The sequence below is a fragment of the Eucyclogobius newberryi genome, unplaced genomic scaffold, assembly GCF_026437365.1.
Source record: "Eucyclogobius newberryi isolate DKJ021-1_F unplaced genomic scaffold, fEucNew1.0.hap1 SCAF_6, whole genome shotgun sequence".
Taxonomy (NCBI): domain Eukaryota; kingdom Metazoa; phylum Chordata; class Actinopteri; order Gobiiformes; family Gobiidae; genus Eucyclogobius; species Eucyclogobius newberryi.
In genome coordinates, this window is record NW_027316278.1 from 11,074,772 (window position 1) to 11,101,088 (window position 26,317).

The 26,317-nt window shown below is 39.3% G+C and overlaps 1 protein-coding gene across 2 annotated transcripts; it reads left to right on the forward strand.

Moving 5' to 3' along the window:
- The first annotated feature begins 11,987 nt into the window (after positions 1–11,987).
- Positions 11,988–21,600, forward strand: ncaph (non-SMC condensin I complex, subunit H). Of its 2 annotated transcripts, none has more exons than XM_072433669.1 (17): positions 11,988–12,221; positions 12,386–12,476; positions 12,567–12,659; positions 13,117–13,234; positions 13,456–13,607; positions 14,429–14,618; positions 14,714–14,796; positions 15,265–15,452; positions 15,535–15,680; positions 16,562–16,668; positions 17,137–17,256; positions 17,361–17,468; positions 18,555–18,695; positions 19,245–19,355; positions 19,464–19,540; positions 20,819–20,894; positions 21,337–21,600. In XM_072433669.1, exons 1-17 carry the CDS (start codon positions 12,004–12,006, stop codon positions 21,394–21,396), a joined length of 2,079 nt encoding a protein of 692 aa, XP_072289770.1. In that variant the 5' UTR covers positions 11,988–12,003; the 3' UTR covers positions 21,397–21,600. The 2 variants fall into 2 exon arrangements, with proteins under 2 accessions (XP_072289770.1, XP_072289771.1); XM_072433670.1 differs by having other exon boundaries at positions 13,459–13,607.
- The last annotated feature ends 4,717 nt before the right edge of the window (positions 21,601–26,317 follow it).

Sequence of the window (26,317 nt, forward strand, 5' to 3'; positions counted from 1 at the left end):
AGGGTGTTAACTCATGCGATATAACTCATAATCATAAATTGGAGAGCAGTTTGGCTTCGCTCCGCGCCGCAAAACATCCAGAGACGCCGTGGAGATCTCTGAGCGATAACGAATCACATCGGCCATCATTACGCCATCTATTACAGTACACTGATAAGTAGTTTGTATCTGTCACAGTAAAAGCCAGTTACACCCGCAAGCGGCAATGAAGAGCCTCTGACCCAACCAAGCATTTGGTCATGTAAATTCCCTTGAAACATGTGATCACAGAGATTTATTATGAAATAGACTTAAATTATAGCCAATAGGTCTTTCAAATATTAACATTTATTTGTGAAATGGATCACAGCACACATTCACAGTGGCATAGTTTCCATACACTGCAATATTAAAAATGTATTTCCATCCAGATCTTGTGTTGATGATGGAGAGTGACACTGCACAAAGCCTTCTCCAGCTCAAACACTCTCACTGGGGTTCAGATCTGGAGTGCATTAGTTTCTGCTTCTCCTTAGATGTTTCCTCTGATTGATGCCAATGACCCGTCTCAAACACACTGACATCTTCTCCATGACCACGGGATTCGTCTTTCCACATGGTTGTTTCAGAAATGAGAAGACATACACCGCATCAGTTGGGCTTGAATACTGTGTTGCAGCTGAAAGATCATCACATGCAGCAGTGATCCAGCAGGAGGAGAGGAACTACTGGATTTACTTAGTTGAATCAAAGTGGAGACTAGTGTATTTATTTTAGAAAGTTGTATGTTTTTTATAAAAAAGGATATTTATGTATCTGCACTGTGCAATTTATCGATTAACAGCTCTAATAATATGGGAGTATAAAAAGTATGTTCAAGGAAATTGCTTGAACAATGGCCGTGGCTCCGGCTGTCACTGAACTGCGTTTGTCATCTGTCGCTGTTAGACATTCAAACATGGAGCAGGAGCCAGGGCTGTGCTTTATCGCCTCACACAAGAGACGGGACTTTTGTTTTAACAAAAGCAGATGTTTAAATGGTTCAAACGTTTGTGAATTGGCCAGGAAGACTGTGGTCTCTGTTTGTTTATAAAGATGTGTCAATATAAATGTATTTTCAGTTCAGGGATACAGGTGAAGAACATGATGTAGCTTACATTAGAACGTGAACAGGTGTGAACAGGTGGTAATTTCATTGGTTGGCTCCAGATAATACAATTCGTCACTATATTTTGAAATGCCTATAAAGAAGAAGAAGTAGAATTTGTCAGATTGCAAATTTGTTGACCTGGTTCATATCGCTGTAATAACTGGACCATCCGCATGAAACAAAAAATGAGTCTAGGTCTAAAGTCTTCTCTGTCAGCGTTTTTTAGTTTTGTTTTCCAACGGCCTCAGAAATTGGTGCCATTATTCAAATAATATTCTAAATTTAATGAAAGCACTCATTTTCATTGTAAATGTAAAATGTACTCTAGTATGTCACTATTGTTTGTTGTGTATTGTTTTTGAATTATTGAATTAATTACAAACAAATTCTCTGCTCTCTTTCCAGATATTTATCTTAAAAATCAGACCAAACAAATCCACCTCTAACAAAACCTTTAATGAACACAGAATAATCATTTCAAAATATTTTGTGTGCTTTTTGAGCTTGTTAGAGAAAATTTAATACTACTGAAAGATGAATTTAATTTGAAAACTCAAACTCTTTGTAATTGCCACAGCTGCATGACTTTTCATAGGCTGGAAATACAAGAAGTGGAAATGGCCACAGCCACTTTAGAGTTCCAATCAGAGAATTACTCCTTCCTCTCTCGCAGACACAAACACAGGAGCACAAAACAGAAAGTCCACTTTGAAATGAGACTTTAGATTGGTTGAACCCTGGACTGCTTATTACTGTGGAAAACAACATTTCCATAAACAAGTCCCAAGGTAAGATAGACACAAAAAATGATAACAAGGGGAAAACGTGTTTTAAATTTTCCCTTTCACACAGGCCTTTGTCTGTTCATAGGCAGGGCAAGACCATATCTGTCACAGCACATGTGCAGAAGCTTTGCAGAAAATAATGTTGGTCTTTATACACTAGAAAACCAAAAACTAATCTGCTGTTAAATTGTCAATTAAATGTCCTGTAACACTAAGGTCGGTCAAGGAACACATCAACCAAAAACAAGTATAAAGAAGACATATTGTGCAAAATTAACTTTGAAAAGCTTTTACCTATATTATAGTTGTTTTCTCTTCTCATTTACTCACTCAAAGTCATATTCAGAGTGATTTATGTGGTTGAGTATTGATCGGCACAAATGAAGAAAACAACCTGGCAGAGCAGCACTTTGCTTTGATTAAGTTAAATTAAATTAAGTAATGTTCTTTATTTAGTCTTATACATTATACGTTTATGGTTATGTAGTGTGAAGGGGCAGTCGGAAATCAGCGCCGCAGTTTGTTTTATTGAGTAATTTTTCACCAACATCACAATTCAAAAATGTATAATGTATATTTTTTAAAAGATGAATGAAGAAGACAATTGATATACAATATGAAGTGCACTGTCCGTGGTCCTGAAAATGCTCAACCAGCAAAATGTGTTTATGTTTGTTTGTGTTATCCATTGTCTTGCTTGTCCAATATAGTATGCAAAGTGTTCTCAATTACTCCATATTATTAAAACAATCCGTAATAGTTGATTTGGTGTTGCATAAACCTCTAACTACCCTTGTGAACTAACCTGCAATAAACATGAAATCCACATGAATCAATTTAACTGTGGCTTTTAATTCGGTTCATTTGGAGGAGTCACTGGTGGTTCATTTATTTTCATTTGTTTCTTTCTGGAAGTAATACCATCATTCAACGCCTGCATTTGCTGACTTTTGTGGCTGTCCCGTCTCCCCAAAACCTCACTGTGGGCGATGTATGGTGCATGACAATGAGGGAAGTCAGGGCCGTTAAACAATGGACCCTCCCTGGACGTGTTTCCCCTCCTCACTCCACGTGTGTCTGTGGCTTTGGCTGCTGCAAATACGGTAATTGCACATCATATTTTATTTCAGACACCATAATGATTTAATGTTGTTTTGTCCAAGAAATTATATCAACTTTGACTTACGTGAGCAGCAGTTTCCCCAAATACTTTTATGCTTTTACTTGAGTCTTTTCTTGGACCACTACTTTGTACTTCTACTTGAGGAGTAATATTATTCTTAAGTAAATGTACGAACCTGCACAAATAAAACCTGCAAGCACAAAATCCAATATTGGTCAATGTCTTGTCAGGGATTGATACTAGGGATGTCCCGATCCGATCACGTGATTGGAAATCGGACCCGATCACGTGGTTTCAGACTTGATCGCAATCAGATGTCGCGTTCCGATTAGTGCTCGGATATAAATTTTATTATTATTATTCTCTCATCTCCATATAAAGCATGAATGGATCACGACATTTTACTGCCGTAAAGCCCACACTTTATGGCAGTAAACTTTAGTTTTGTTTTGCGCCGTGCGACCCTGCATGCCTAAGGAAGTTTGCGGATCCCACACAACAGAGCGCATCAAACAGATTAAGGAAAAATGCTCAATAACTGGGGCATCGACAAGCAACCGGTCGATGTAATTTTGCACGGCAAATGCTGCTAATATGAAGAAAGCCATGGGTGAGACGACGTGCGGTTTGGGCGAGGGCGTCATCACCATTCCGGAGCACAGACACAGGGAGCGGAGTGTGGGGCTGATAGCGCGGCGTGATAGACACCGTGGCAAAGAAAGGTGCACTGTTAAAGTGTTAAAAAATAAAATAAAAACTGGGGACAACCTGTTTATGTTGCATCTGTGCATTTTTCAATGTGTTACAAAAGTATCGGATCGGGACTCAACATCAGATGACTCGAAATCGGATTGGGGCCAAAAAAACCTGATCGGGACAAGTTACAGGACATTTAACTGATGACGTAAGGGATCATCTCAAAATGGGTTGAAGCTGAAAAGACTTCGTCTCTCTGAAAAGACTTCGTCTCTCTCTGGATCCCCTCCCCCCCAAAAGACTTTGTCTGGCTTCACATACAATTTTACGCGTTGATAAAACGATAGTAGCTTGATAGACCCTGCTCACCTCTAGTGAACATCCCTGAACATCCTTTGGTATGTTTATCAGTAGAAGTTATGAACTCTCCAAATAATGTCACCTGTCGCACATGTTTGTTTACTCAATCCACATGGTCCTCGGGCCCTAGGGGCCCTGGGGGCCCTACGACACATCCCATTCAACCCAAACTCTGAGATGACCACATTGAGATAGTCTCAAGAGGATGAGAGAGTGAGAAACTTGTCAAAACCTGTAATTGTCAATTGCCTCACGTCTACTGTGATTGGCCGAAACCTCATGCGGGTTTGTTTTGTTTCCTTCTACCGGTCAGTGCGTAGCACGTCACTAGAGCATAATCTCTTGATCATTTTCTGCGCGCTATGCTCCCCTGTGCGCTCCCCGTAGCACTCGCGCACGCACCCGCCCCGCTCCTCACACGCACCCGCGAAAAATATTAAGTCTTTTCAGCTTCAACCCATTTTGAGATGATCCCTAATAGCAAATTTGTTGTTAATTTTCTAGTGCAAAAAAGCAAACTACATTTTCTGTAATGCTTCTGCTAAAGAACATTATGAAATGATATAAATATATTACAATTTAAACATAAAATACATTTTCTTGAGCTTGTTTCTTTCTGCTTCTAATTCAGCCTGACAGTTCTAATCTTTCCACACCAACTCAATCTGTGCTCAGACTTTATCACTCAAACATCTGAGATTCAGCCTTCACTGATGTCTTGAAGAAGCTCTTAGACATGTGCTGATACAATAAGAGTAATTACAGATAAAAATAGCCCTCGTTTCTCATTGACAGGATGGTGCGTTGTGATGTAAAAGGCATTTTATTTCAAGTAGGTCAGCTTTTAAGGAGCAGCGCTGATTAATGATTTATGCAAACATTTTGGCGCTTAGACACCAGCAGTGGAGTGGACTCAAGGACACAAAGGAAGGCCTGGAGTGGACCAAACTTTTGATTTACCCCTTAATATATATAATATCAATGTTGATTTTTATCTGTAGTACTGGACTGAATAATGTGCAATATGTATGTACTTTCAAACGTTAAGGCCGGCCCACTGATTGATCATATGAGTCGGATCCACTGGTTGGTGGTTGGTGCGATCGCAGCTGCCTCACGTGAATACTGTTGTTGTGTCCTTGTGCAAGACCCACCTTGCCCTCAGTGTCTGCCTACACTGGTGTGTGAATGGGTGAGTGGTTCTTTGAGGTAAAGTACTTTGAGTGCCTTGAAGGTAGAATATATATGTCACCATTTAAATAGACCACCTTCTGCCTCACAAACAAGAACTTTTACACATTTTCAGAACCGAGTGCTTTGGATGCTTTCATTTTAACTGCTTTATACATTTTTGCGATTCACTTTGCAAGTAATTTTCTCCTCTACACAATGTTGCTTGGCCTCAAAAAAGAGTTTTGCAGATCCATAAAAAAGCACTCGTCACATTTCATTTTCCACCTTAATATCAACTTCATTGAAAAACGTTCTTTACTCATCACTTGTCAATCGCTGTCAGACAATCAAAGCTTATTGTTGCCCCTCAAACAGAATATTATAATACCAATGTATGCCATACTCTTGTTATCTACACTTATGATCATCTACTTTAGATTCATTCACAGCTGCAGAACCATCAGCCACTCGCACTATGTAAGACTATATATTCAAAATCCAATCACATTGTTTTCTTTAAACAACAGCAGTCAGAGCTAGTGAATATGTCATGAGAAATTATAATGGTTTATTTGTCAAGTTGCTGTTAATTTGCAAATTGACAAGCAATTTACATTCGAGAGCCATATTTATTCTGTCAGATGAGCCATTATGGGCCACTTAACCACATGAGGGATGTTGTTTTAATGGCTACATGAAAAATCTCTGCAATATCAAGAGCTATGGGTCAGCGCACTTAAGCATTAGTGGTTTATTCACTGTTTTATAATCAGAGATGGTTGTCACCGTCATAGAGGCGTATTTAAAGGTGCGTTTGATTGTTCCACAGTTAAAACATCACATCCTGTCTGGCCGAAGGACATAACAACAGTATTCATCTTTGAGAGCCGGAATTATACTTTTTTTGAAGTTCCTATACAATTATGAGGGCAGAAAATAGTATATTTCTCATCCTTTCTAACAGAAAAGCAAAAGAACCCATTTTACACTGGAAATTTCAAATTGTTCCTTCATTTTTGTTACAACGGCTTGAAAGTGTCATCATTTAGACGTGATGTCAGGTCAAATGTGTAAGATCTACTTTTTGTCTCGGCCGCTCCATTCTGTAATTTTGAACATGACAGAGAATTATAAAGGATCTATTGGCGGTACTTGAACCAGCAACTATTCGATCAAAGGGCAATCACTTTAAATGAGCTACTTACTTAATGCCACATTATGGCGTTAAACATATCTGTCGCCACGGAGACAAGAATGTGACGCCATCATAGGTCAGATCTGGGGAGAGGTGACACCCAGTTACATTAAGAAGTTTTTTTTTTTTTTCACCTTTAAAGGAATAAATGCAAGGAAAATTAATTTAATGCCATACAAGGACATTCCAGAATAAGCAGTAATGAATCTATGGACCTTTAAAAAGTAATTTCAAAGTCATCTGGACAATGTTTTAAAAAGAAATAAACAAATCTGAAGGAGCTGGTCTGAAAAGCTAGATTTCATACTGCTCTGAGCGGTATAAAATCTAACGTTAAGAGCCTTTATCATTTATATACAACTTATTCAAAAGATAAGACACATTTCTCAGTTGTCTGGCTTCCATCGGGATGTGAATGACTGTGCTTATGATGAGGCACACAAGAAAATTATTTAGTAACACTGACAACACAGTTTACATGACAGGTTCTTCAAAGGTCCATAGCACTCAGCTCTTTCTATTACGTCAACAAATCTCATCTAAGTTCTGTAAGGTCCACTTTATTTTTTTAATTCCCATCAATGTAATATCAAGAAAGCCCAAAAGGTCACAGTGGAGATTTGGCTTTTATAGATTCATTCTGCACGGTGCAATGGTAATAAAATGGCTGTATCCTTTAAGACCTTGCTCCCCAGACACACTGGGTTTGACTGTTCTGTCCTTGTCCGGAATTTTGTTCATCATGCTCCTCTCATCGTCTGCCTAATTCCATTAAAAGCACTGGAGCAATACTACAATGACTTGGATCTTAGCCCACTGTCATGCAGCCAACAATCAAATGTATGTGGCAAAATATTGGATGAAAATGTGGCTATAAATGATGACAACATTGAAAAAAGCAAACACATTTAAATGAATATGAATAAGAATTGAATCACAAATTCAATCATCATATGCATTTTTAACATGAGTAAACTCCAGACCAGCACCAGCATTAAACAACAACACCAGCTCACAGATTTCCTCTTAATAAACAACTCATTTGATGTTTTTCAGTCAGGTTTTAGACCTCATCACAGCACTGAGACTGCTCTTGTCAAGGTGACAAATGACATCCGCCTGAACACTGACACGGGCAAAGCCTCAGTCTTAATTCTGTTAGATCTGAGTGCTGCTTTTGACACTGTCGATCATGGGATCCTCTTACAGAGACTAGAGGACTGGGTGGGCATCACTGGCACTGCCCTAAACTGGTTAAGGTCCTATCTGGAAGACTGGAAGTTGTTGAAAATGGTAACTGTGTCTCAGACCACATGACCCTGACCTGTGGAGTGCCCCAAGGGTCAGTCCTGGGTCCCCTTCTGTTCAACATCTACATGCTGCCGTTAGGTCAGTTGATACGCAGTGAAAATGTGTCCTATCACAATTATGCAGACGACACTCAGATCTATGTTTCACTGTCGGCAGGTGAATATGGACCAGTAGATTCACTCTGTCACTGCATCCAACAGATCAGTTTGTGGATGCAAAACAACTTTCTCCAGCTGAACTCAGACAAGACTGAAATAATCGTTTTTGGCCCACAGAAACAAAGAGAAAGTGTTAGCGGTCACCTCCAGAGTCTCGCTCTAAAACCTACAAACCAAATTAGAAATCTGGGGGTAATAATGGACTCAGACTTGAACTTTAATAGCCACGTCAAATCAATAACATCAGCAGCTTTTTACCATCTAAAAAACATTGCCAAAATCAAAAATATAGTGTCAAAACCAGATTTAGAGAGACTTATCCATGCGTTTGTCTCCAGTAGATTAGACTACCGTAACGGTCTGCTCACTGGCCTCTCCAAACGAGCTGTAAAACAGCTGCAGTACATCCAGAACGCTACTGCTCGGGTCCTGACCAGAACCAGGAAGTACCATCACATTAGTCCTGTTCTCAGGTCTCTGCACTGGCTCCTGTGGCTCAGAGAATAGACTTTAAAGCAGCTCTGCTTGTGTACAAGTCTCTCCATGGCCTAGCATCAAAGTACATCTTGGATATGTTAGTGCCATATGAACCATCTCGGACTCTGAGGACCTCAGGGACCGGCCTCCTGCTGGTGCCCAGAGTCAGGACTAAACATGGGGAATCTGCGTTTCAGTTTTATGCAGCTAAAATCTGGAACAGTCTTCCTGAAGATGTGAGACAGGCTTCAACTCTGACAATGTTCAAATCTAAGCTAAAAACAGTTTTGTTTAGCTGCGCATATGACTGAAAGGATTTTTTCTTTGCACTCTTCTCTTTTGTTTGTGATTTTATTAGTTTAGACAATCAGTTGGATTGATAATTTTTAATTCAGTTAATTTTATTGTATTTCTGTTTCTGTAATTTCTTTGTGATTTGAAAGCATTTTTCCTGTTGTGTGAAGCACTTTGAATTGCCTTGTGTATGAAATGTGCTCTACAAATAAACTTGCCTTGCCTTGCCTTGCCATTACTGCATAGACCGAGCAGAACACTCAGTCACAAGTTCTTCGTTTGTCCTGACAATGTGAAGCAATGGGTTATACTGTATGTGTCCCATGGCTGTGTGCTGATGTTGTTTATGTACATTACGCCCAAAAGGTGTTCGATTTTAATGTCAGGACCATATATCAGTGTCTGTGAAGGCCATTAAAGACTTCACAGCCCTGCACACCAGCGACTCAGACCCAAAGATCAAGATGATTTTAGATCCTAGATTACCTTATTTTACAAAAATAGTTGGTAATTTGTCTATTGTTTTGAACATTTGCTTTCACACAAATAAAATCCAAATCAAATTTGAATCATTTGTATTGCATAATAATGAGCTTTGTTTCCATGTTAAAGGTACACTGCCACTATGTACGTTTCTGGCGGCTGTGGCACCTGCTTGTCCTGTGAAAATGATATTACTTTGTTAATTCATTCAAGTGGTAATGCCCAAAAAATACTTGGTTTGGTGGAGTCACTTGCTTGTCTCCATGGATGTTGCTAAATTTTGGGCATAATTTTAGACAAAACATTTCCTAGCATGACTGCATTCCTGACAAATGTCGCACTCAGTGCCATGCTGTACCAGTCTGAATTGTGGTGGTACTAGTGGTTTTGTTGTTTTATTGATTTATTAGGATCCCCATTTTGTAGCCCACTTAATTAGTCTTCCTGGGATCCTCTTAAAAATTGCAGTGCAGATTTAAATAAACTACAGTGCTAAAACAAAACATTCTGTTATTGTGCATTGGTGCTCTTGTCAATCCACTCATTTTGTTTTAGCAATGTTTTTCATTGCTTATTGAATGGCATTGTATTGTGGTAATCTGTCAACATTAAAGATAAATTAAGCTCAGTCAAACGCATTTACTTTGCTTGTTTATTTGATTGTTTATTGCTTGTTTATTTTAATTATTATGTTAATTATTATGATGCACTTTACTCTCTAGGCAGCTTGAAAAGCCCATCCATCCATTTTATTCTGCTTTATCTGGGGCCAGGTCGTGGAGGCAGCAGTCTGAGCAGGGAGGCTCAAACTTCTCTCTCCACACAAACTTCTTAGAGCTCCTCCAGGGGGGTCCCAAGGTGTTCCCGGCCCAGCTGAGGGACACATGTCCCCTAGGGTGTTCTGGGTCTTCCCTGGATCCTCTCCCCAGTGGGACATGCCCGAAACACGTCCAAGGGAGGCATCCAGGAGGCATCCAGAACAGATGCCTGCACCGCATCAGCTGGATCCTCTTGGTGTGAAGGAGCAGCGGTTCTACCCTGAGCTCCTTTCACCTGACTGTATATTCATGAATTTGTTCAAATGCAATCTTTTCTATAATTTTGCTCAAAATAGGAAGTAGATTAATTGGTCTGCTGTTCTGCCCAGTAGATGTGGCTCTCTCATCTTCTAGAGGTTTTGCATTTAGCATGTTGTTTCTTTGCCCATATGTGCATATGGGCCTTGGATGTGTGTGTCAGGAAAATCCTGGGTGGTTCTGGGCCTGTGGCCAACTCAGGTCCATACCGACCAGAATTAGAGGGTAGTCTAGCACTTTCATCCCTCAATTTTGTCAAATAAGATTGGTTAACATTTCCTTTTACCAAGTCTTGGAAAAAAGGTAAAACAAAGGCTTTCAGTATATGTGTATCCCTCACAGATACAGCGGGTACAGCTGTTTGTTGTGAATTGTGGTGCATGGTGTTGGAGTTTACTTACTGTTAATGTTTTTAACATGAATATTAAAATATAAAAGTTGAATTTCCATGGAGAAAAGAAGGTTTTGCACGCTCAACCTAAAACCTTAGGCTTAGGTCCATTCAATGCCCTCATGCCTATGGATTTGTTTCAGAGTGATGAAAAATATTTGCAATAGTCTCTTCACTCGTCCTCAAAATGTCACCAATTAACATGTCGTTGACAAACCCAGAGGGCCGTGTCAGGGATAAAACCTCAGCTGAATACTGCCATCTAGTCCTGGGGTTTTATATTCTTATTCGGCAAAACCATTGTTGGGAAGCTAGATTCGATGTAAAAAAAATCGACGTAAAAAAGAATTCGATGTCACAAAGAAAAATTCGTGATAAAAACACGAAATAACCTGCGCAGAAGCAGCAGGCTCGTGGATGGCTTACGTAAAATCTGCTTAATTGTTAAAAAAAAAACACACACACACACAAAAAACACAAAAAACCCGATCTCAAATTGAGAGTAATTAAGAATGAGCTTAGGTTAACGGGATGTTTTAAAAGAAAATCTAATCTACTAGTTATGGGTTGCCCGGGACGTGATGACGTATGCATCGTTGCGTGAACTGTTCGGCGCAAAAATTCAAACGCTGAACCGGAAGAAACATCTCCGTGCTCTGTGTGCGCTGGGCTTTACACACACGAAAAAGGACTTTTACTATCTCCAGAATACTCACACACTTAGCAAAAACAGTGAGGTATGTGTCATCATTCAACCACTTATCTGGAACGACTCTACTTATCTTGGCCGAGCCGCTGGATAACTTTATAATAAAATGCTTTGTCGCTAATGCTAATAATGCTAGCATTGTTTTGCTAACTTCTAACGCCATAACGTTATAAAGTCATAACGTCATCAAGTCATGTTAGTTACGTTGTGCTCTTAGAATAAATCCAAGAAAAGTGATTCAAATAATTGAACTCGCCACAGAATGTATAAAATACCCTAAACATGTCTATTGTTAAATGATCTGATCCGCGTTGTCGCGTTTGGCTGCTCTTTGTTTACATTTTAAGGTTGTAATACTTGTCTTTCCATTACCATTTAAAATTGTTACCGTAAATCCCACTGATGTAAACCGTACTTGTATTCATGTGAAATCTTCATGAATAGCGTAAGTTCATGTGCTTGTAACATTAACGTTACACGTGACAGTTGTAGTTGTAGTCGACTGAATGAACCTTCACCAAAGACCAAAGATGTTGATTCACATGTTTGTGATTAACGTTAAAACTTAACAGAAAAAGCCCCTATTTGTATTTTCACTGCCTGTCTATCTCTATCTTTCTATTTGTATTTTCACGCAGCAAAGATGAGTGCAGCCTCTACGCCCGTATCCCGTGTGCGTCAGGGATGGTCGTCAAACTCCCTGCAAAACAAGGGTTTGTCTCCTGCAGCCGCCAGCACTCCACTGCTGGCATCATTTCCAGGCAATGATGATGAGAAAGAAAGACGTCAGAGGAGAAGATCAAGGGTCATTGACCTCCAAACTGCCCCAGACAGTTCCTTTAATGAATCTGCTTCTCACAGGTGAGGCGTCAAACGATAAACTGTTGAATTGAATTGCATGTATTAGTCTTCTGAAAGTCACAAGAAGAAGTAAGTGTGATGTGGTTCTAAACCCTCCCATCACTCACTTTATGCCAGTAATGTATGTGTGGAGGGATTCTGGGTAATCCCTTGTTTATATGCAGTGCTGCAGGGACTCCTGCCGCTGTGCCCAAGCTGTCCAACGCACAGATCTCCGAGCACTACTCCACCTGCATCAAACTCTCCACTGAGAATGTAAGTCCCACCAGTCTGTGCACGTGATGCCCTGTTTAAAAACTCTATTAAGTCTTTTTTAATAAAAAAAAATGATTTTTATCTTTGTAGAAAATCACCACAAAAAATGCCTTTGGCCTCCACCTGATCGATTACATGGCTGATATACTCAAGCAGAAGGACTCTGAGCTCACAAATTTCAAGGTATGATTATTTTATTATCACTCCTGTAAAAAAAAAAAATGGTTCACTTTATAGGAGATTAAATCAATCTTTCAAGGATTTAATTTAGATTTGATTATTTTGGTGTCAAATCTGTGTGCCGTTTCATATTTTAATCATGAAAGCGTCATTTGGTTTGCCATCAGAGACTAATTATGGACGTACTAGGTTTACGGAGGTTTTGGGAGTTTTTATTTATTTATTTATAGAAGATCTTCTACTGAAAGTGTTTTTCAGACTTCCTATAAGTGATCTGTTCTTCTGTATCTACCTCTGTATCTACCTGCGTTGCACCAATGAAATTTCCCCATGTGGGACAATAAAGGAATATCTTATCTTATCTTAGTTTGTTGATTTGAAAGGTTTAACATGAAACAAAATTAATGCAGACGGGAATGTAAATATGTGAATAACCAGTGTAAACGTTTTTTCTTCCAAGGTAGCAGCGGGCACTCTGGATGCTAGCACAAAGATCTATGCAGTCCGAGTGGATGCGGTTCATGCTGATGCCTACAGAGTGCTGGGTGGTCTAGGAGCTGAGACTAAACCTGGAGATGGTAAGAAAAAACGGACCATACTTTCCACATGTTTCACTTGTATGATCTAATTAAATAAAAATAGCACAGCATTAGCTCTGTTGGCAGAGAATCCATATCACCACAATCACACAGATCCTGTATGACTGACTGAAGAATATATTAGTAATGCAGTAAATTGTTAAGTGATTTTATTGTCTATAAAAATCTAATCTGTAGAAACTAATGCATTCTGTTTGTAGCAGGACATGGGCAATCGGAGGAGGGAGGAGATGATGAGGCTGCTGATGGAGAACCCGCTGCAAAACAAGTGAAAAAGAAAAGACCCCCAAAGAAAACGGTCGAGCAGAATCTAAGCAACATCAACGCTCCAGAGTCGGAGAGGAAATGTGAGGTATGTACAATCTCACCAAATAACAATGAGAGATTTCAATTGACTGCTTTTTATTTGACTTGGTCCCTAAATTAAAAATGCTAACCCTATCCCTGATTATTTGAAGACTCGGGTCTCTAATGTCTGCATTCATGTATTTATTTTCGAACCAATGATTATATTCGCCCTTAAATGCAGCCGTTTCAAACAAAAGTGTGGTTCATTTTTGTAATTGGTCAACTCCACTAAATCTTTCCCACACGGCATCAATTATTGAGTTGAACGGTTTTGGAAATTGTTTATGGTTTATTTAAGGATCCATTTGTCCCTACAGCAGCAGCAGCTACTTTTCCTGGGGTCCACTCATATTACAAGACATTCATATAAAGCACATTAACAATCAAAAACCAGAACACTACATTTTACGTTCTGGCACACAGACGGAGTAACAGTACTTTGTTTGCATTAATCATTTAGCATAATTACATTTTCAAACCGAGATTTTATTTTAATGGTAGATTTCTATTCAAAGTGCACATTTAAAACACGCCCAGCCCTGGGCATTTAAGAGAAGACTGAAATAAGCCAAGTGCAGCCAATGTAGTGAGTTTGATTCCCGACAATTTACTGCATATCCTCCCTTCTCTCTCATTCCCCATTTCACTCTGTACTTTCCTGTCACTAAAGCCAACGGGCAAAAAATAAATAAATCATTGCAGACTGAGATTCGCTAAATTGTGTACAAAATGCATGGTCGCAGAGAGACTCGTATTTTTCTCGTGCTGCTTGACATACTCGATGAGCCCTGGTGTTGAATGTAACTTTACGTTCTCGGAGCCCAGGTGGACCCCATGTTTCAGAAGATGGCCTCTTCCTTTGACGAGAGCAGCACAGCCGGAGTGTTCCTGTCGGTGTTGTTCAGCGAGAGCAACCGCTGCGAGCTCCTGTTCCCTTCACACATGACCCCGCTCCAGTCCAAACCCTGCTACTCCCCGCCGCCTCCACAGTCCGTGCCCACGTCGCCTTTCATGGGTAAAGAATATGTCACCTTTCAATAAATGTCTGAGCATAGTTTTTGTTTTGGCCTTTCGGCGACTCACTATTGGACATGTTTTTGTTTCTGCCAGCGGGACTCCAGCGCTCGCAGGAGAAAAGCGCCATTTGTCCCTCACTGCAGGATTTTTCTTTCACAAGTTGGAACCCTGAGCAGGTAAAGGAAACTGTCATACGGTGTTCTCCTTACTCCAGGTTTTCTATTTTACCCGCTACATATTGTTGTAGACGTTATGCATTTTTTCAGGTCTTCAGATAAAGCAGATATTGAGTTAAACATAAGTTTAGATGTTTTTCATTGTAAATGCCAATATTGATCCAAAACGGCTTAGTACTACAAACTGGTTCACTGACTTCATGTTCAAAACTGCAGAACTTCAGTGAGATTTCACAATAACAAGCTGCGGATTGTCACTTATTACATGTTTTTATGTTTGAAAAGTGTCTTATTTTTGTCAAATAATCACAATCAAGTACAAGAATGTGGGCGGGAATAGGGGTAGGTGCATTAATCAATCAAAATATAACTTAATGAGCAGGAAACCCTCATTGAAAGCTAATTTGCATAATATATCCCCTCTGAATGTCAGTAGAATACATAAAAATGCTTTAAATAATTTTCCAGACCATTAATCAACTGTTGGAGAAGGTGAAGCAGGGAGAGCATGTATTTGACGTGAACGCTGAACCCGAGGAAGAGGAAGACGACTGCCCCGACTTTGACGCGGATTACGAGGACGGTCAGGGTGACTACGACGACGGGCCGAAGGAGTTCAAGGAGGGCTGCGAGGCCTCTGGGTCCGGGAGAGGGAGGTGCGGACACGTCTAATCCTCAAGTACATTAGGAGGTTTTGAAACGGTGCTCTACTAAACCCCACTTGTTATGCTGTTCTAGAGACGTGATTCCGATCGGAGAGGGAGACATCGCCACCATGTGTCTGCAGCTGTCCTCTCAGCCCAGAGACTACTCCTACTTCAGCCCGAGGACCATGGCCACGTGGGCTGGACCCGGCTACTGGCAATTCAAACCAAAACACAAGTGTAAGCCACATCTGCGTATTTACTTGGCTTTCAGCCTCTTTTCTTATCTATCAAATCAGGGTCAAGTTGGGTCGTGTGTGTGTGTGTGTGGGGGGGTGGGGGTGGGGGTGTGTGTGTGTGTGTGTGTGTGTGTGTGTGTGTGTGTGTGTGTGTGTGTGTGTGTGTGTGTGTGTGTGTGTGTGTGTGTGTGTGTGTGTGTGTGTGTGTGTGTGTGTGTGTGTGTGTGTGTGTGTGTGTGTGTGTGTGTGTGTGTGTGTGTGTGTGTGTGTGTGTGTGTGTGTGTGTGTGTGTGTGTGTGTGTGTGTGTGTGTGTGTGTGTGTGTGTGTGTGTGTGTGTGTGTGTGTGTGTGTGTGTGTGTGTGTGTGTGTGTGTGTGTGGGGTCATCTTTTATGGTAATCTACCCTTTTCTCAATTGGTGGACACTTTATCGTGCTTCTATGAGGTTCAGGGTCTTTTCCGACCACTCGAAGGCAAGGACATTGGTACACACTTATTTACAAGGCAATGCTTGCATTACTGCATCGGTACAAGTGTTGACACTTGTTCCTAAGAATCAAATGATCAGCTGTTATTCCCTGTTCCTTTTACCCACATGGAGCTCGGGAAGAAAGCTTTTGTCCACTCAGCTCCTTGCTGGAGTATTATGGTGCAGAGACTTCATAACCTGTGTTATTTAAATTGTCGTTTGTTCATACCTTCATCATAGGTTACAAACAATTAGAAAGTACCTTAAATAAATGTCTATTTTTGTATAGACTTTAAACTATTAAAAAAATATATATATTTAAATAAATTTATCAAATGTTTTTGCATACAGTCTTCATGTAAAAGAGCAGCAGGGATTATTTACTTTGTTAATGTTTGTGTGTTTTGTCTATAGTGGACCATATGCCTGATAAAGAGAAGCCCAAAAAGAAAGCCAAGAAAGCGTTTGAGATAGAATTCAGTGATGACGTCAACTTTGACACATATTTCCGCACAACAAGGGTAAGCAGAACACTGTTGACAAACTAACACACATTTTTCATATGTTTTGATCCACTAAGCATATGCACACTCTTTTATCAGACTGTTTTGGTCATTTAAACTCTGTAGCCTTGAAAATTTGTTATTTTTACCACATTGTTTTACAGGAAATACACTGACTGTTCTCTAGATGTTTATCTCTGTAAACTGTGCAAGAGATCAATTTTAACTTAAGCAGCAAATACTGATGGAAAGGTTTTGATAAACATCCTTATGAGTTATAATTGTGTGAGGGGGAATAGATTATTGTAATCATTTAGGTGATGTAATGTATTATTGTGTATATTATTTCAAGTGATATTACACTGTCAATACTTGATTTTTGAAAATGTATTGCTAATCCAATCTTGATAATTGTCCATAAATGTACAAAAGCAGATATCTTCCAACATTGCTCTGTTCTATAACTACAGTGTCTCCCCTTCACAGGCCGCTACCACGATCAGTAAATCAGCGCTCGCCACATGCACAAAGAGAACCACTCTGCCAGCAGACTTCCAGTTCCCCCCCGAGACGCTGTCCCAGCTCAGCCTCAAGCCCTCCAGCTCCGTAAGTCTGCTTTCATATGAGGGGACCAATTTAGCGCGCCAATAGTCAAAGTAAATGTCGGATAAAATAAATATTTGCATGCAATTTTTTCCTGTTCATTGTAGCTACATCAAGAAGCGCAGAAGAGGCTATCGGGTGAACTCGGGGAAGGTATTGGGGATTATGACTATAACAACGCAAACGACACGGCCAACTTCTGCCCAGGTCTTCAGGTCTGTATTTATTCTTTCTTGCCATTATCTTATCAATATGTTATATATATTTATTTAATTATGCCAGTGGTGCATCTACAGTGTGCCACACGTTGTTTTTTTGTGGCAGCAGGAATAAAGTGAGTCCAGAACAGATTTTGCTTCATGGCCATTATGTGTGAGGTTTTCCTATGCATTCCAGTACCATTCAATTTATTTTTGTTGTGGCCAAAATTGCCAAAGCAAATTGATAACTGTCCCAGCATCCCCTGCCCTTGACCCACCTTCTAGGTGAGGAAAAACTACAAAAAGTAGAAACCAGGAAAACAACTGTAAAGGAGAGATCTTACTCCTACGGACAGACAGGCTCCAGTTGCAGCCCGAAAAGAGAGTTCATCTAGTGTGGAGAGAGCGCGCGTCTAGTGTGGAGAGTGTGTGCGAGTCTAGTGTGGCGAGAGAGTTCATCCAGGTTGACAGTTCAGGGTCGTGAGACGGGGCGGGGAATCCAAACAACACAGCCATTTGTTATTTTTTTCTTCTGTTTGATGGAGCAACTGTTTTCCAGCTGGACAATATGAACAAGAGTTGTCTTGTTCTTCCAGATGCCCATCCTCTTAAGGTTAAGTACTGGCAGAAAGAGGCTAAAGTGGCTATAATAATCCAGATTTAACCCATATTCATAATTATTGCCACTTCGACCAAACAATAGTGAAAACCTTAATTTACTTTCATTCACAGAGTTTAATAGACTCAATTCAGAAACCTTTTTAATTAAGTTTTCATTCTCCTGGCTCTCCCATAAGCGGTTTACTTTTTTGGTGTATAGATTGAACTGAAATCACTCATTGCCGTCTACAATCCCCACAATTATTATTTTGGCTTTTATGATTATATTGTGACCCGAATAATCACAGATATTGATCAACCGAATATTCTTCCTACTTCCTCTATAGATCACCAAAGCATTTTAGTGGTCATTAATTCTCATTTTCCCTCAGAAAGAACTTGAAGAGTAAAATGTTTATTGGTTTATTGGTTATTGTTGTTGGCTGTTTTATTATTTGCAATGTTACGTAATGTTACCTTGTTGTGAAATTCTGTTTTTAGGGCGGAGACAGCGATGACGACGCCGAGGGTTTCGCTTCAGACGACACGCAGCCGTCAGCCGACAGTTTACCTCCTCCTTCACAAGACTCGGGCAACGTATCCACATATGGAGAAGACGATCTTGTCCCTCAACCTTTCCGAGTCAGTGAATTTAATCAGTCAATTTGTCAAACACGTTTTAAATACTGTATTTTCTGGACTATAAATCTCACCAGCCAAAAAATGCATAATGGAGAAGGAAAAAAAAAAATACAAGTCGCACTGGAGTATGAAATGCAGTTGCAAATGTGAAAATAACAAATAATATCACATATAAGTTGCTCCCGAGCATAAGTATATAAGTATAAGTTGGCCAAAACTATTAAAAAAGGTGCAATTTATAGTCCGGAAAATACGGTAAACCAAACTAAGTTGTCGATCCAACAAAAATGTGTTGAAACATGATTTTAAACGTAATAATTTAGGTTTATAAGTCAGACAAATATGAAATGTCAGAACAATGAATCACAAAAGTGCAGCATTTTTTTATGCGAACGATATTCTCAATTTAAACATTTTACATATCTTTATTTGCAATTTTATAAAAAAAATACTATTGTTTTGTGAAAAAGTACTTTAATTGACCAGTGCTGTCTTTATGGCCGCTGCTTAGCTGACCAACATTTTTGAATACTTCCTGTTCCTTTATAGGTAAACAAAATTGAAATAAATTACGCTAAAACGGCAAAGAAAATGGACATGAAGCGACTAAAGAACAGCATGTGGACACTTCTGACAGACAGCCCAGAGAAATCCAAGGAGGTGAGTTTAAAGTGTCTTTGAGCCGTCTCCTTAAAGTGCAGTGACTTTTATCTCACCTGCATTAAACATGAGGCCAGTCTAATTTCAAACTTTCATGTTTCGCTGCAGGAGCCGGAAACTGTGGAGAAACCAGAGGTGTGTGGAGAGAAGGCGTTCAGTCAGACCACAAAGTCCCTACTTCAAAGGTAACGGCAGGTTTCCACTGGGCTCAAAAGAAATGCCTTATACACTGGTCAAGCATAACATTATACCACTAGAACGAGATGGAATGTACAGATAGGCTCATTTTTTTGTCTAAGGAAAAATGTATGGGTAGCTTCAACCAAAACCATGTACTATTATACATAATTTTTTTAATTTCAACAAATTTGAATGTCTAAAAAGTGCCGTGCAATCAAATGTATTAGCTAGAAGGTTCAGGGTTCGACTCCCAAGCATTTTCTCTGGGTTCTCAGTTTTCAACCCACAATTTAAGCCTTTTACGTGATGTTGTGAGCTGGGGATGTGAAGCTAACAGGAAGCTCTGTCTGAAGCGCTGTCACTCCTGTTAGACTTTAATCTGCGCTTTGTTTATAGGCCGTGGCTGGAGAGCCGCGGCACGGTCAAATAGCCGCACAGTTTCAGGGACCGCGGCATTTCCCTTATAGCCTCATGGCTAACCCTAACCCTAACCTTAACCCGGCACGGTCTAAAACGCGGTCTAATAGCGGCGCAGTTTCAGGAGCCGCGGCACGCGGCCGGCACAAAAATAACATGGCAGTTTCGGCCACGCGCCGCGGCTCTGCAGACACTCCCTTGTTTTAACACGATTTGACTTTAAAAAGATGATTTAGTACACTGTTTTTCAGTTAGTTGCACTCACTTTTTTGTTGAAAATCTAATGCCTAAAAAGGAGCTGAGCTCTGCTATCGACACAGGCTTCTGAAAATGTGGTGTTTAAACAAATTTTACAGTATTTTCCGGAGTATAAGTCGCACCAGCCAAAAAATGCATAATCGAGAAGGAAAAAAAACGTATATAAGTTGCACTGGAGTATGAAATGCAGTTGCAAGTGTGAAAATAACAAATAATATCACATATAAGTGGCTCCGAAGTATAAAATATAAGTTGCACTCCGGCCAAAATTGTGAAAAAGGTATTTATATTATATTTTGTATAAATCTTTCTCTCCGTGTTTGCACTGTGAGGAATTATCCCCCATTGAAATACTACATACAGCGTGAAGTCACTGCTAAGTATCAATTTATGGCTTTTCGGAATGATAAATATTAACAATTAAAAACGGTATATCATATATTTTGAATGGTGAAAAGTCCTCGGGAAGCTAAAACTCTCACGCTGAGGTCTTGATTTGGCGACATTGAAGGATGGGCGAATGCAGAAGACAAATGACCCTCCGGAGACAATACAGCGCTCTTGCCAACAGTCGACGCCTCTCATTTCACTTTCTCTTGTTTGATCAGATTACCAAACACGATGGCCCAGAACCTGTCGGTGCCTCTGGCGTTCGTGGCTCTTCTTCATCTCGCGAATGAAAAGGTGAGAGATTACGTTTGCTGAATGAAATGCCTTTTGAAGAGCATTGACCGACTTGGCCTTGAAAGTTGGATGTTGCTTTAACCATTCAACACAAACCTGCAGTCTCGACGTGAAGACTCTCAACGTTAAGTCGTTCTAATTAATATTGACTGAGGAGCAAAGTATCAAAACGCTGTATGGAATCTTAATGCTTTGCCCAGACAGCTGCACTCTTCCAGTGACTTCTCCCGTAAAACATCTAAATTATTGTGAATAGAGCAGGAAATGGAACAGTTTTATGATTTTTCTTTCATTTAAACATGGGCTAGTGTTCATACAGATGGGTAATTTGAAGAAAAGCATGTTAAATAAATCCTTCAAGCGTAATTGGTTACTACATAGTCTGTTGGATGTCAAGAGCTTTGTCGAAATATTTAATTCCATATATACATTTCTTTTTCAGAATCTGGAGCTTGTGAATGTGGACGACATGTCAGACATCATCATCAGACAAGGACAATGAGCTCGAACCATGAACTCTTTTTTTAAATTCTTTCTGTTACCTGTACTTTGTAACATATGGATGTCTCTTCTACCTGATTTTACACCCTTATTTTAACTTTGTAGTTCATGTGAATAAGCAAAGATGTCAAATAATTGCGTCAAACAAAAGGCATCTTCTTCTTCCCCTTTGCTACTGCACAAAATGTATATTGTCAAAAGAAATAAAAGGCTTTTTGTATGATCTGTGACTTTTGAGAACGAATAAAAAGGGAAACTAGTGATAATTTCTCCACATTTCCCCCCATTATAACAACAGTAATGGACAGTATTTAGCCTCTTTTTGAATAGCCGGCTGGCAAAATGTCCCAAATGCATTTAATGGCGTCAATTATTCCTCGCCGTTTGTGAGTCGGGGCCGCCGCCCGCAGTACCTGGCACCAGGTCATGAGCAGTATTTAAAACTCAACCATGGCTCATTTCGGAGGCCAAACCGGTCCAAGAAGAGGAGATGGGTGGTGACGTTGAGGAGCTGTCAGACTTAAGAAAAGGAGAGGGACTAATGCGTCATTAAAAGAAAGAAAGGCAGTGAAATTGAAATATTAATGTGGAAAATGGTGTAGTCCCTCAGTGATTTCCTATTGGTTTGGTTTGTGTTGGATAGAAAGTACATTTTGATCTACCTAATCCGCCAATTCTCAGAAAAAAAGAAACAAATACAGGCTGGTTTTTGTTCATGAACTCTTCATTTATTCATAAAGTCACCATGAATATCTGAATTCTCTCTTCTATGCAATACAATATTAAAATTCCTTACTTGGCATCGTCTGAATAGCTTAACCCATAACCCTGAAAGCCAAATACACTATTAATGCGAGGTCGGACTCATAATCTACATCTATTCTACCTCCACAATGGGAGGGGAAAGTTTTGTTGGAGCCGACACTGAAAATAAATGAAAATAAACAGAATAAGCGTCAAAACACAGTTGCAAACAAGGAGTCCAGCCCTGTTTATGCAATAATACAGACGTAGGAAGCGTTCAGGACATGGTTCAGGAGGGGAACACCTGCATGACGTCATTGTGTCAATTATATATGCATACCTTCAAAATAAAAGCAAAATATGTAAAGACAACAAAACTACAGCATTTGATTGGGCTCATGTTGCTTTCAAGTCAGTGACATCTTATTTTTCAGATTTTTTTTACAATAATCACTGTGATTCTTAGAGTTTAATGCAGTTTAAAAACAAGCCGAGCCAAATTGGTGCAACAAAATCACACTTGTTGTTCTATTGACATTGGGTAAATTAAAATTAAACTGATGATGGAAAATGACACAGTACGTAACTTTTAGCTAAATACAGACTTGTTTTTTGTTTGTTTATTTTCGTTGATGGTTTTATTGCCCTACCAGAAACTGAGGGATTTAGTTTGAAAAAAAAAAAAAGACGGAACCAGGAAGTGAAACTAAGAAGGAAACGTCTTCACTTCAGCGTCCGAGAAGTTAAGAAGCTGCTCCAAAACCACGTCAACAAGCTGTAAAGTCGGGTTTTTTGTCGTTGGATACAGTTGAGCAGGAGGGATTCGGTCAGAGGACTTCGGAACCGCCAAGATGGACTTTGATCCGGTGAGTTTTAAACCTTTTAACCTGGTTTTAATCGCTCTGAAAACTCCGCCGCCATGTTTGTCATCAACAGGTGTTTTCCGCATATTTACCGTTTACAGAACGACTTTGAACTCCAGCCAAACATGTAAAACGTCTAACACTAATGATATCTTTCTAAAAACATGATCCTCATTTTAACTTCAATTATTGCAGTCATTGGAAAGCTGGGAATACATTACTCTTTCCACCCTCAGCATTTGTTTTCATTTTAAATTCATAATAGTTAATGTCATGGTTTTATTGTAGTCCACTCAAAACTGACTCTTTGAAACCATTTTTTATATAAACCAAATAGTATCTTTTACACACAAACATATCTTCAAAAAGTGTTTTATTTGTATTTCTCATTATTATTTCACTTCCATTCCCTGTATACTTTGTTATTACTTACACTGGGAAAATACCCATCTAGAATAAAGTTAAAAGTATTTGAAATTAATAGTATTTCTCTTGTTTTGAGTATTATCTTGTGTACTTTAAAGTAATACTGACGATGGAACAAGCATAAAATATCTTGTTTTACTTACAATAAGAAAAAGACAAGCATTTTCTAACTTGAAATGAGAATTTTTTTTTACTACACTATAAATATGAACTAAACTTACTTGTTCCATTGGCAAATCTTATTTTAAGAGTCTAGATATACTCAAATCAAGATAAATACTACTTAATCACTTTTTAACTCCTTGTGTTGCACATTTTTCCAGTGCAGTACTTCTCATACATCTGTTGCTCTTTACTTATCTTAAAGACGCAGTAATGTCAAATCAAAGTATAAAATGGCTCACAGTCTTTGGTTATTACATTTTACTTGCTATGGGGACTTTAAAGAAGAAGAAAAACATTTAACATCCAATCTTTTATTAGTTTTAAGTTTTTTTCAGACTCTTCCCCTAGAATCCCAGATAAAAAGACACAATAATGAGTAATATTTGACCTGGTTTAGTCCATCATTTGCTCTTCTTCTTTAGCCCTGGTTTGCCTGGAATACGACCTGGTAAAGACCTGTTCAGATGTGGGAAAACAGAATCAGACACAAACTAGTCATAATTCCTCACACCATGTCTGTTTTCTGTTCATTTGAAAGAATCGCTGCTTGACTTGTCCACATTGGTCTGGTCGGATACTTTGGACTTTGATTTGCTTGGCCGGGTTCGGAGCGTTTCCATCCAGCCGCTCTCAGATTTTGATCTAAAGAAAGCTCCTGCCCTTTGTGAAGATTAGTCGCTGATGTTTTGATTCTCGTCTGTCTGTTTGCTCTGAAATCTGAATCAATCATCGTGTCAACAACGGTCGGCAGTAATATTTGCATTTTCTTTCCCATGTGAATATTGCTTCAAACTGTTTAATCTTTGCTTGGACTCTGCATCGTTTAATCCAGGGGTTCTTAACCTTTTTGACCTCGAGGCCCGACTGTTTCTGTACAAAGTAACCTGGGGAACTGTGGTTAAGAATAGGTGAATTAATCAATCGACTTAATTACAACTTATCAAGACGTATTGTGTTACTTTGTGTGGACTGTACAGATTCTAAAGCGCAAGCAAGAATACCTTTTTATCGCACAGTCGGCGACATTATTAAGTCAAAATGTCAAATAAACAAAAGCATCATCAGTAATTCACTTTGTTCGTAAATATTCTCTTTCTAGAAGCCTCTAATCTGCATATTTCAAGCGTTCTTTGGTTGATAATGTATTTAATATGTACAATGATTATTCACGGAATACTAAATTAATCAGCAGCTGCAGCACCAATGTTGGCAATTAAAATGTGATTGTTGAGATGACTTGAATGAACTGCAAATCTTTTCAGTTTAAATTGTCTTGCCCTTTTATAGTTGCACAATCTAAAATGCCTGACACTGTGTTGAACCTGTTAGAACAAAATGCTCTCTAACATTCGGCCCTTCTGTTGCTACATTGTCCCGTCTGTAACCGATCCTAGAAGGAGCTGCCGGCCCCTTCAGTTTGTGTGTGAAAGTGCGACCCGACCGCGAGCTGCCATTCAGAGCGTCGGCGCCGCGGTGACGCAGCCCGTATCCATGGAGACGCTTTGTTTACGGGACTGCTCGGCTCGCCCTTCAGAGGCCGGTTCAGTCTGAGGCTGGGCTAAGTTCAGGTTTAGTTTAGTTTAGCTTTGTGACACTGAAAAGACGGTTTAGTTCAGTGTGTATCGCCGCGGTAACGGGCTCCACGCAGACTCTGTACTCGCGTGTTCCGGGGTGCAGACTCGAGATGTTCACACGCTCTCAGCTTTTGGGACAGGTGGATTTGATGACTTCACAGGAAGCGTATGCGAGCACTTGCCAAAATAAAAGCCAATAGTGAGATGACTGAAATATTTAACCAGTGAAAATATTGCTCCAATGTGGAAAAGATCAGTTCATCATTTTCTTCATATTTCTTGAGTGTTATTTGTCCTTCATAGTGACAGTATATTGTCCAAATAACATTGCGTTGTCTTTTAGGCGCAGTGTTGAACTGAATACAATCTTCAGAATTTTAATTTTGAGTTCCTGTTTCGTCTTGTGGTGTTATCAAAGGAATACTTTATGGTATTTGATCATCAGCAAATTTAGTGACCGTAATTAGAAAATAATAAAGTAATAAAGCGTTTGTGGTGAATGTGTGTGCGACCTCTCCCTTCTCCCTTGTGATAGATAAACAGACATAAAGCTGTTTTATTTCTTAGCTCTGTTTCTAGGCTATAATAATGCAACTTCAAGTATTCTAAGAAGCCTATTCCAAATACAGCATTGTATTCAGTATTATCAGTATTTTCAATGTAGGTCCAGGGAAGTGCCTACAATAAGTATAGCTTAATATTCTTCTTTAATTGACCTTTTTAAAAGTGCTATGGCTAAATTTAGACCTAGATGATTATTATTATTATTGTTATTATTATTATTATTATTATTATTATTATTATTATTATTATTATTATTATTATTATTATTATTATTATTATGTTGGTATTATTAATATTATTAAAATAAGGGGGGGGAATGTAGTTTAATGTGTGCACTATTCAGAAAGAAACGTAAAAGTCTGTTGAAAAGTTTCCAGTTTACTGAACAAACTACTGCATTTGTCTGCTAAAAAAAAGAAAAAGAAGCCAAATGAGATTTTCCCACAACATTGAGTAAGTTCAGCCGGATCCTGGGAAGTGAGCACGGGCCGACAAGTCTGTTGAAATATTTCTAGGCAACAATTAATCAGAATAATCATTTTAAAATTATCGTCATTCTAATTTGATTTGTTGTTATCTGGACTGT

What these genes read in the sequence shown, in the direction of transcription:
- ncaph (XM_072433669.1), top strand. Translation starts at nt 12,004, where the DNA reads ATGAGTGCAGCCTCTACGCCCGTATCCCGTGTGCGTCAGGGATGGTCG. An exon ending in GCCTCAAGCCCTCCAGCTCC is followed by an intron (nt 17,257 to 17,360) that starts GTAAGTCTGCTT and finishes TGTTCATTGTAG; the next exon opens with CTACATCAAGAAGCGCAGAA. An exon ending in ACTTCTGCCCAGGTCTTCAG is followed by an intron (nt 17,469 to 18,554) that starts GTCTGTATTTAT and finishes TTCTGTTTTTAG; the next exon opens with GGCGGAGACAGCGATGACGA.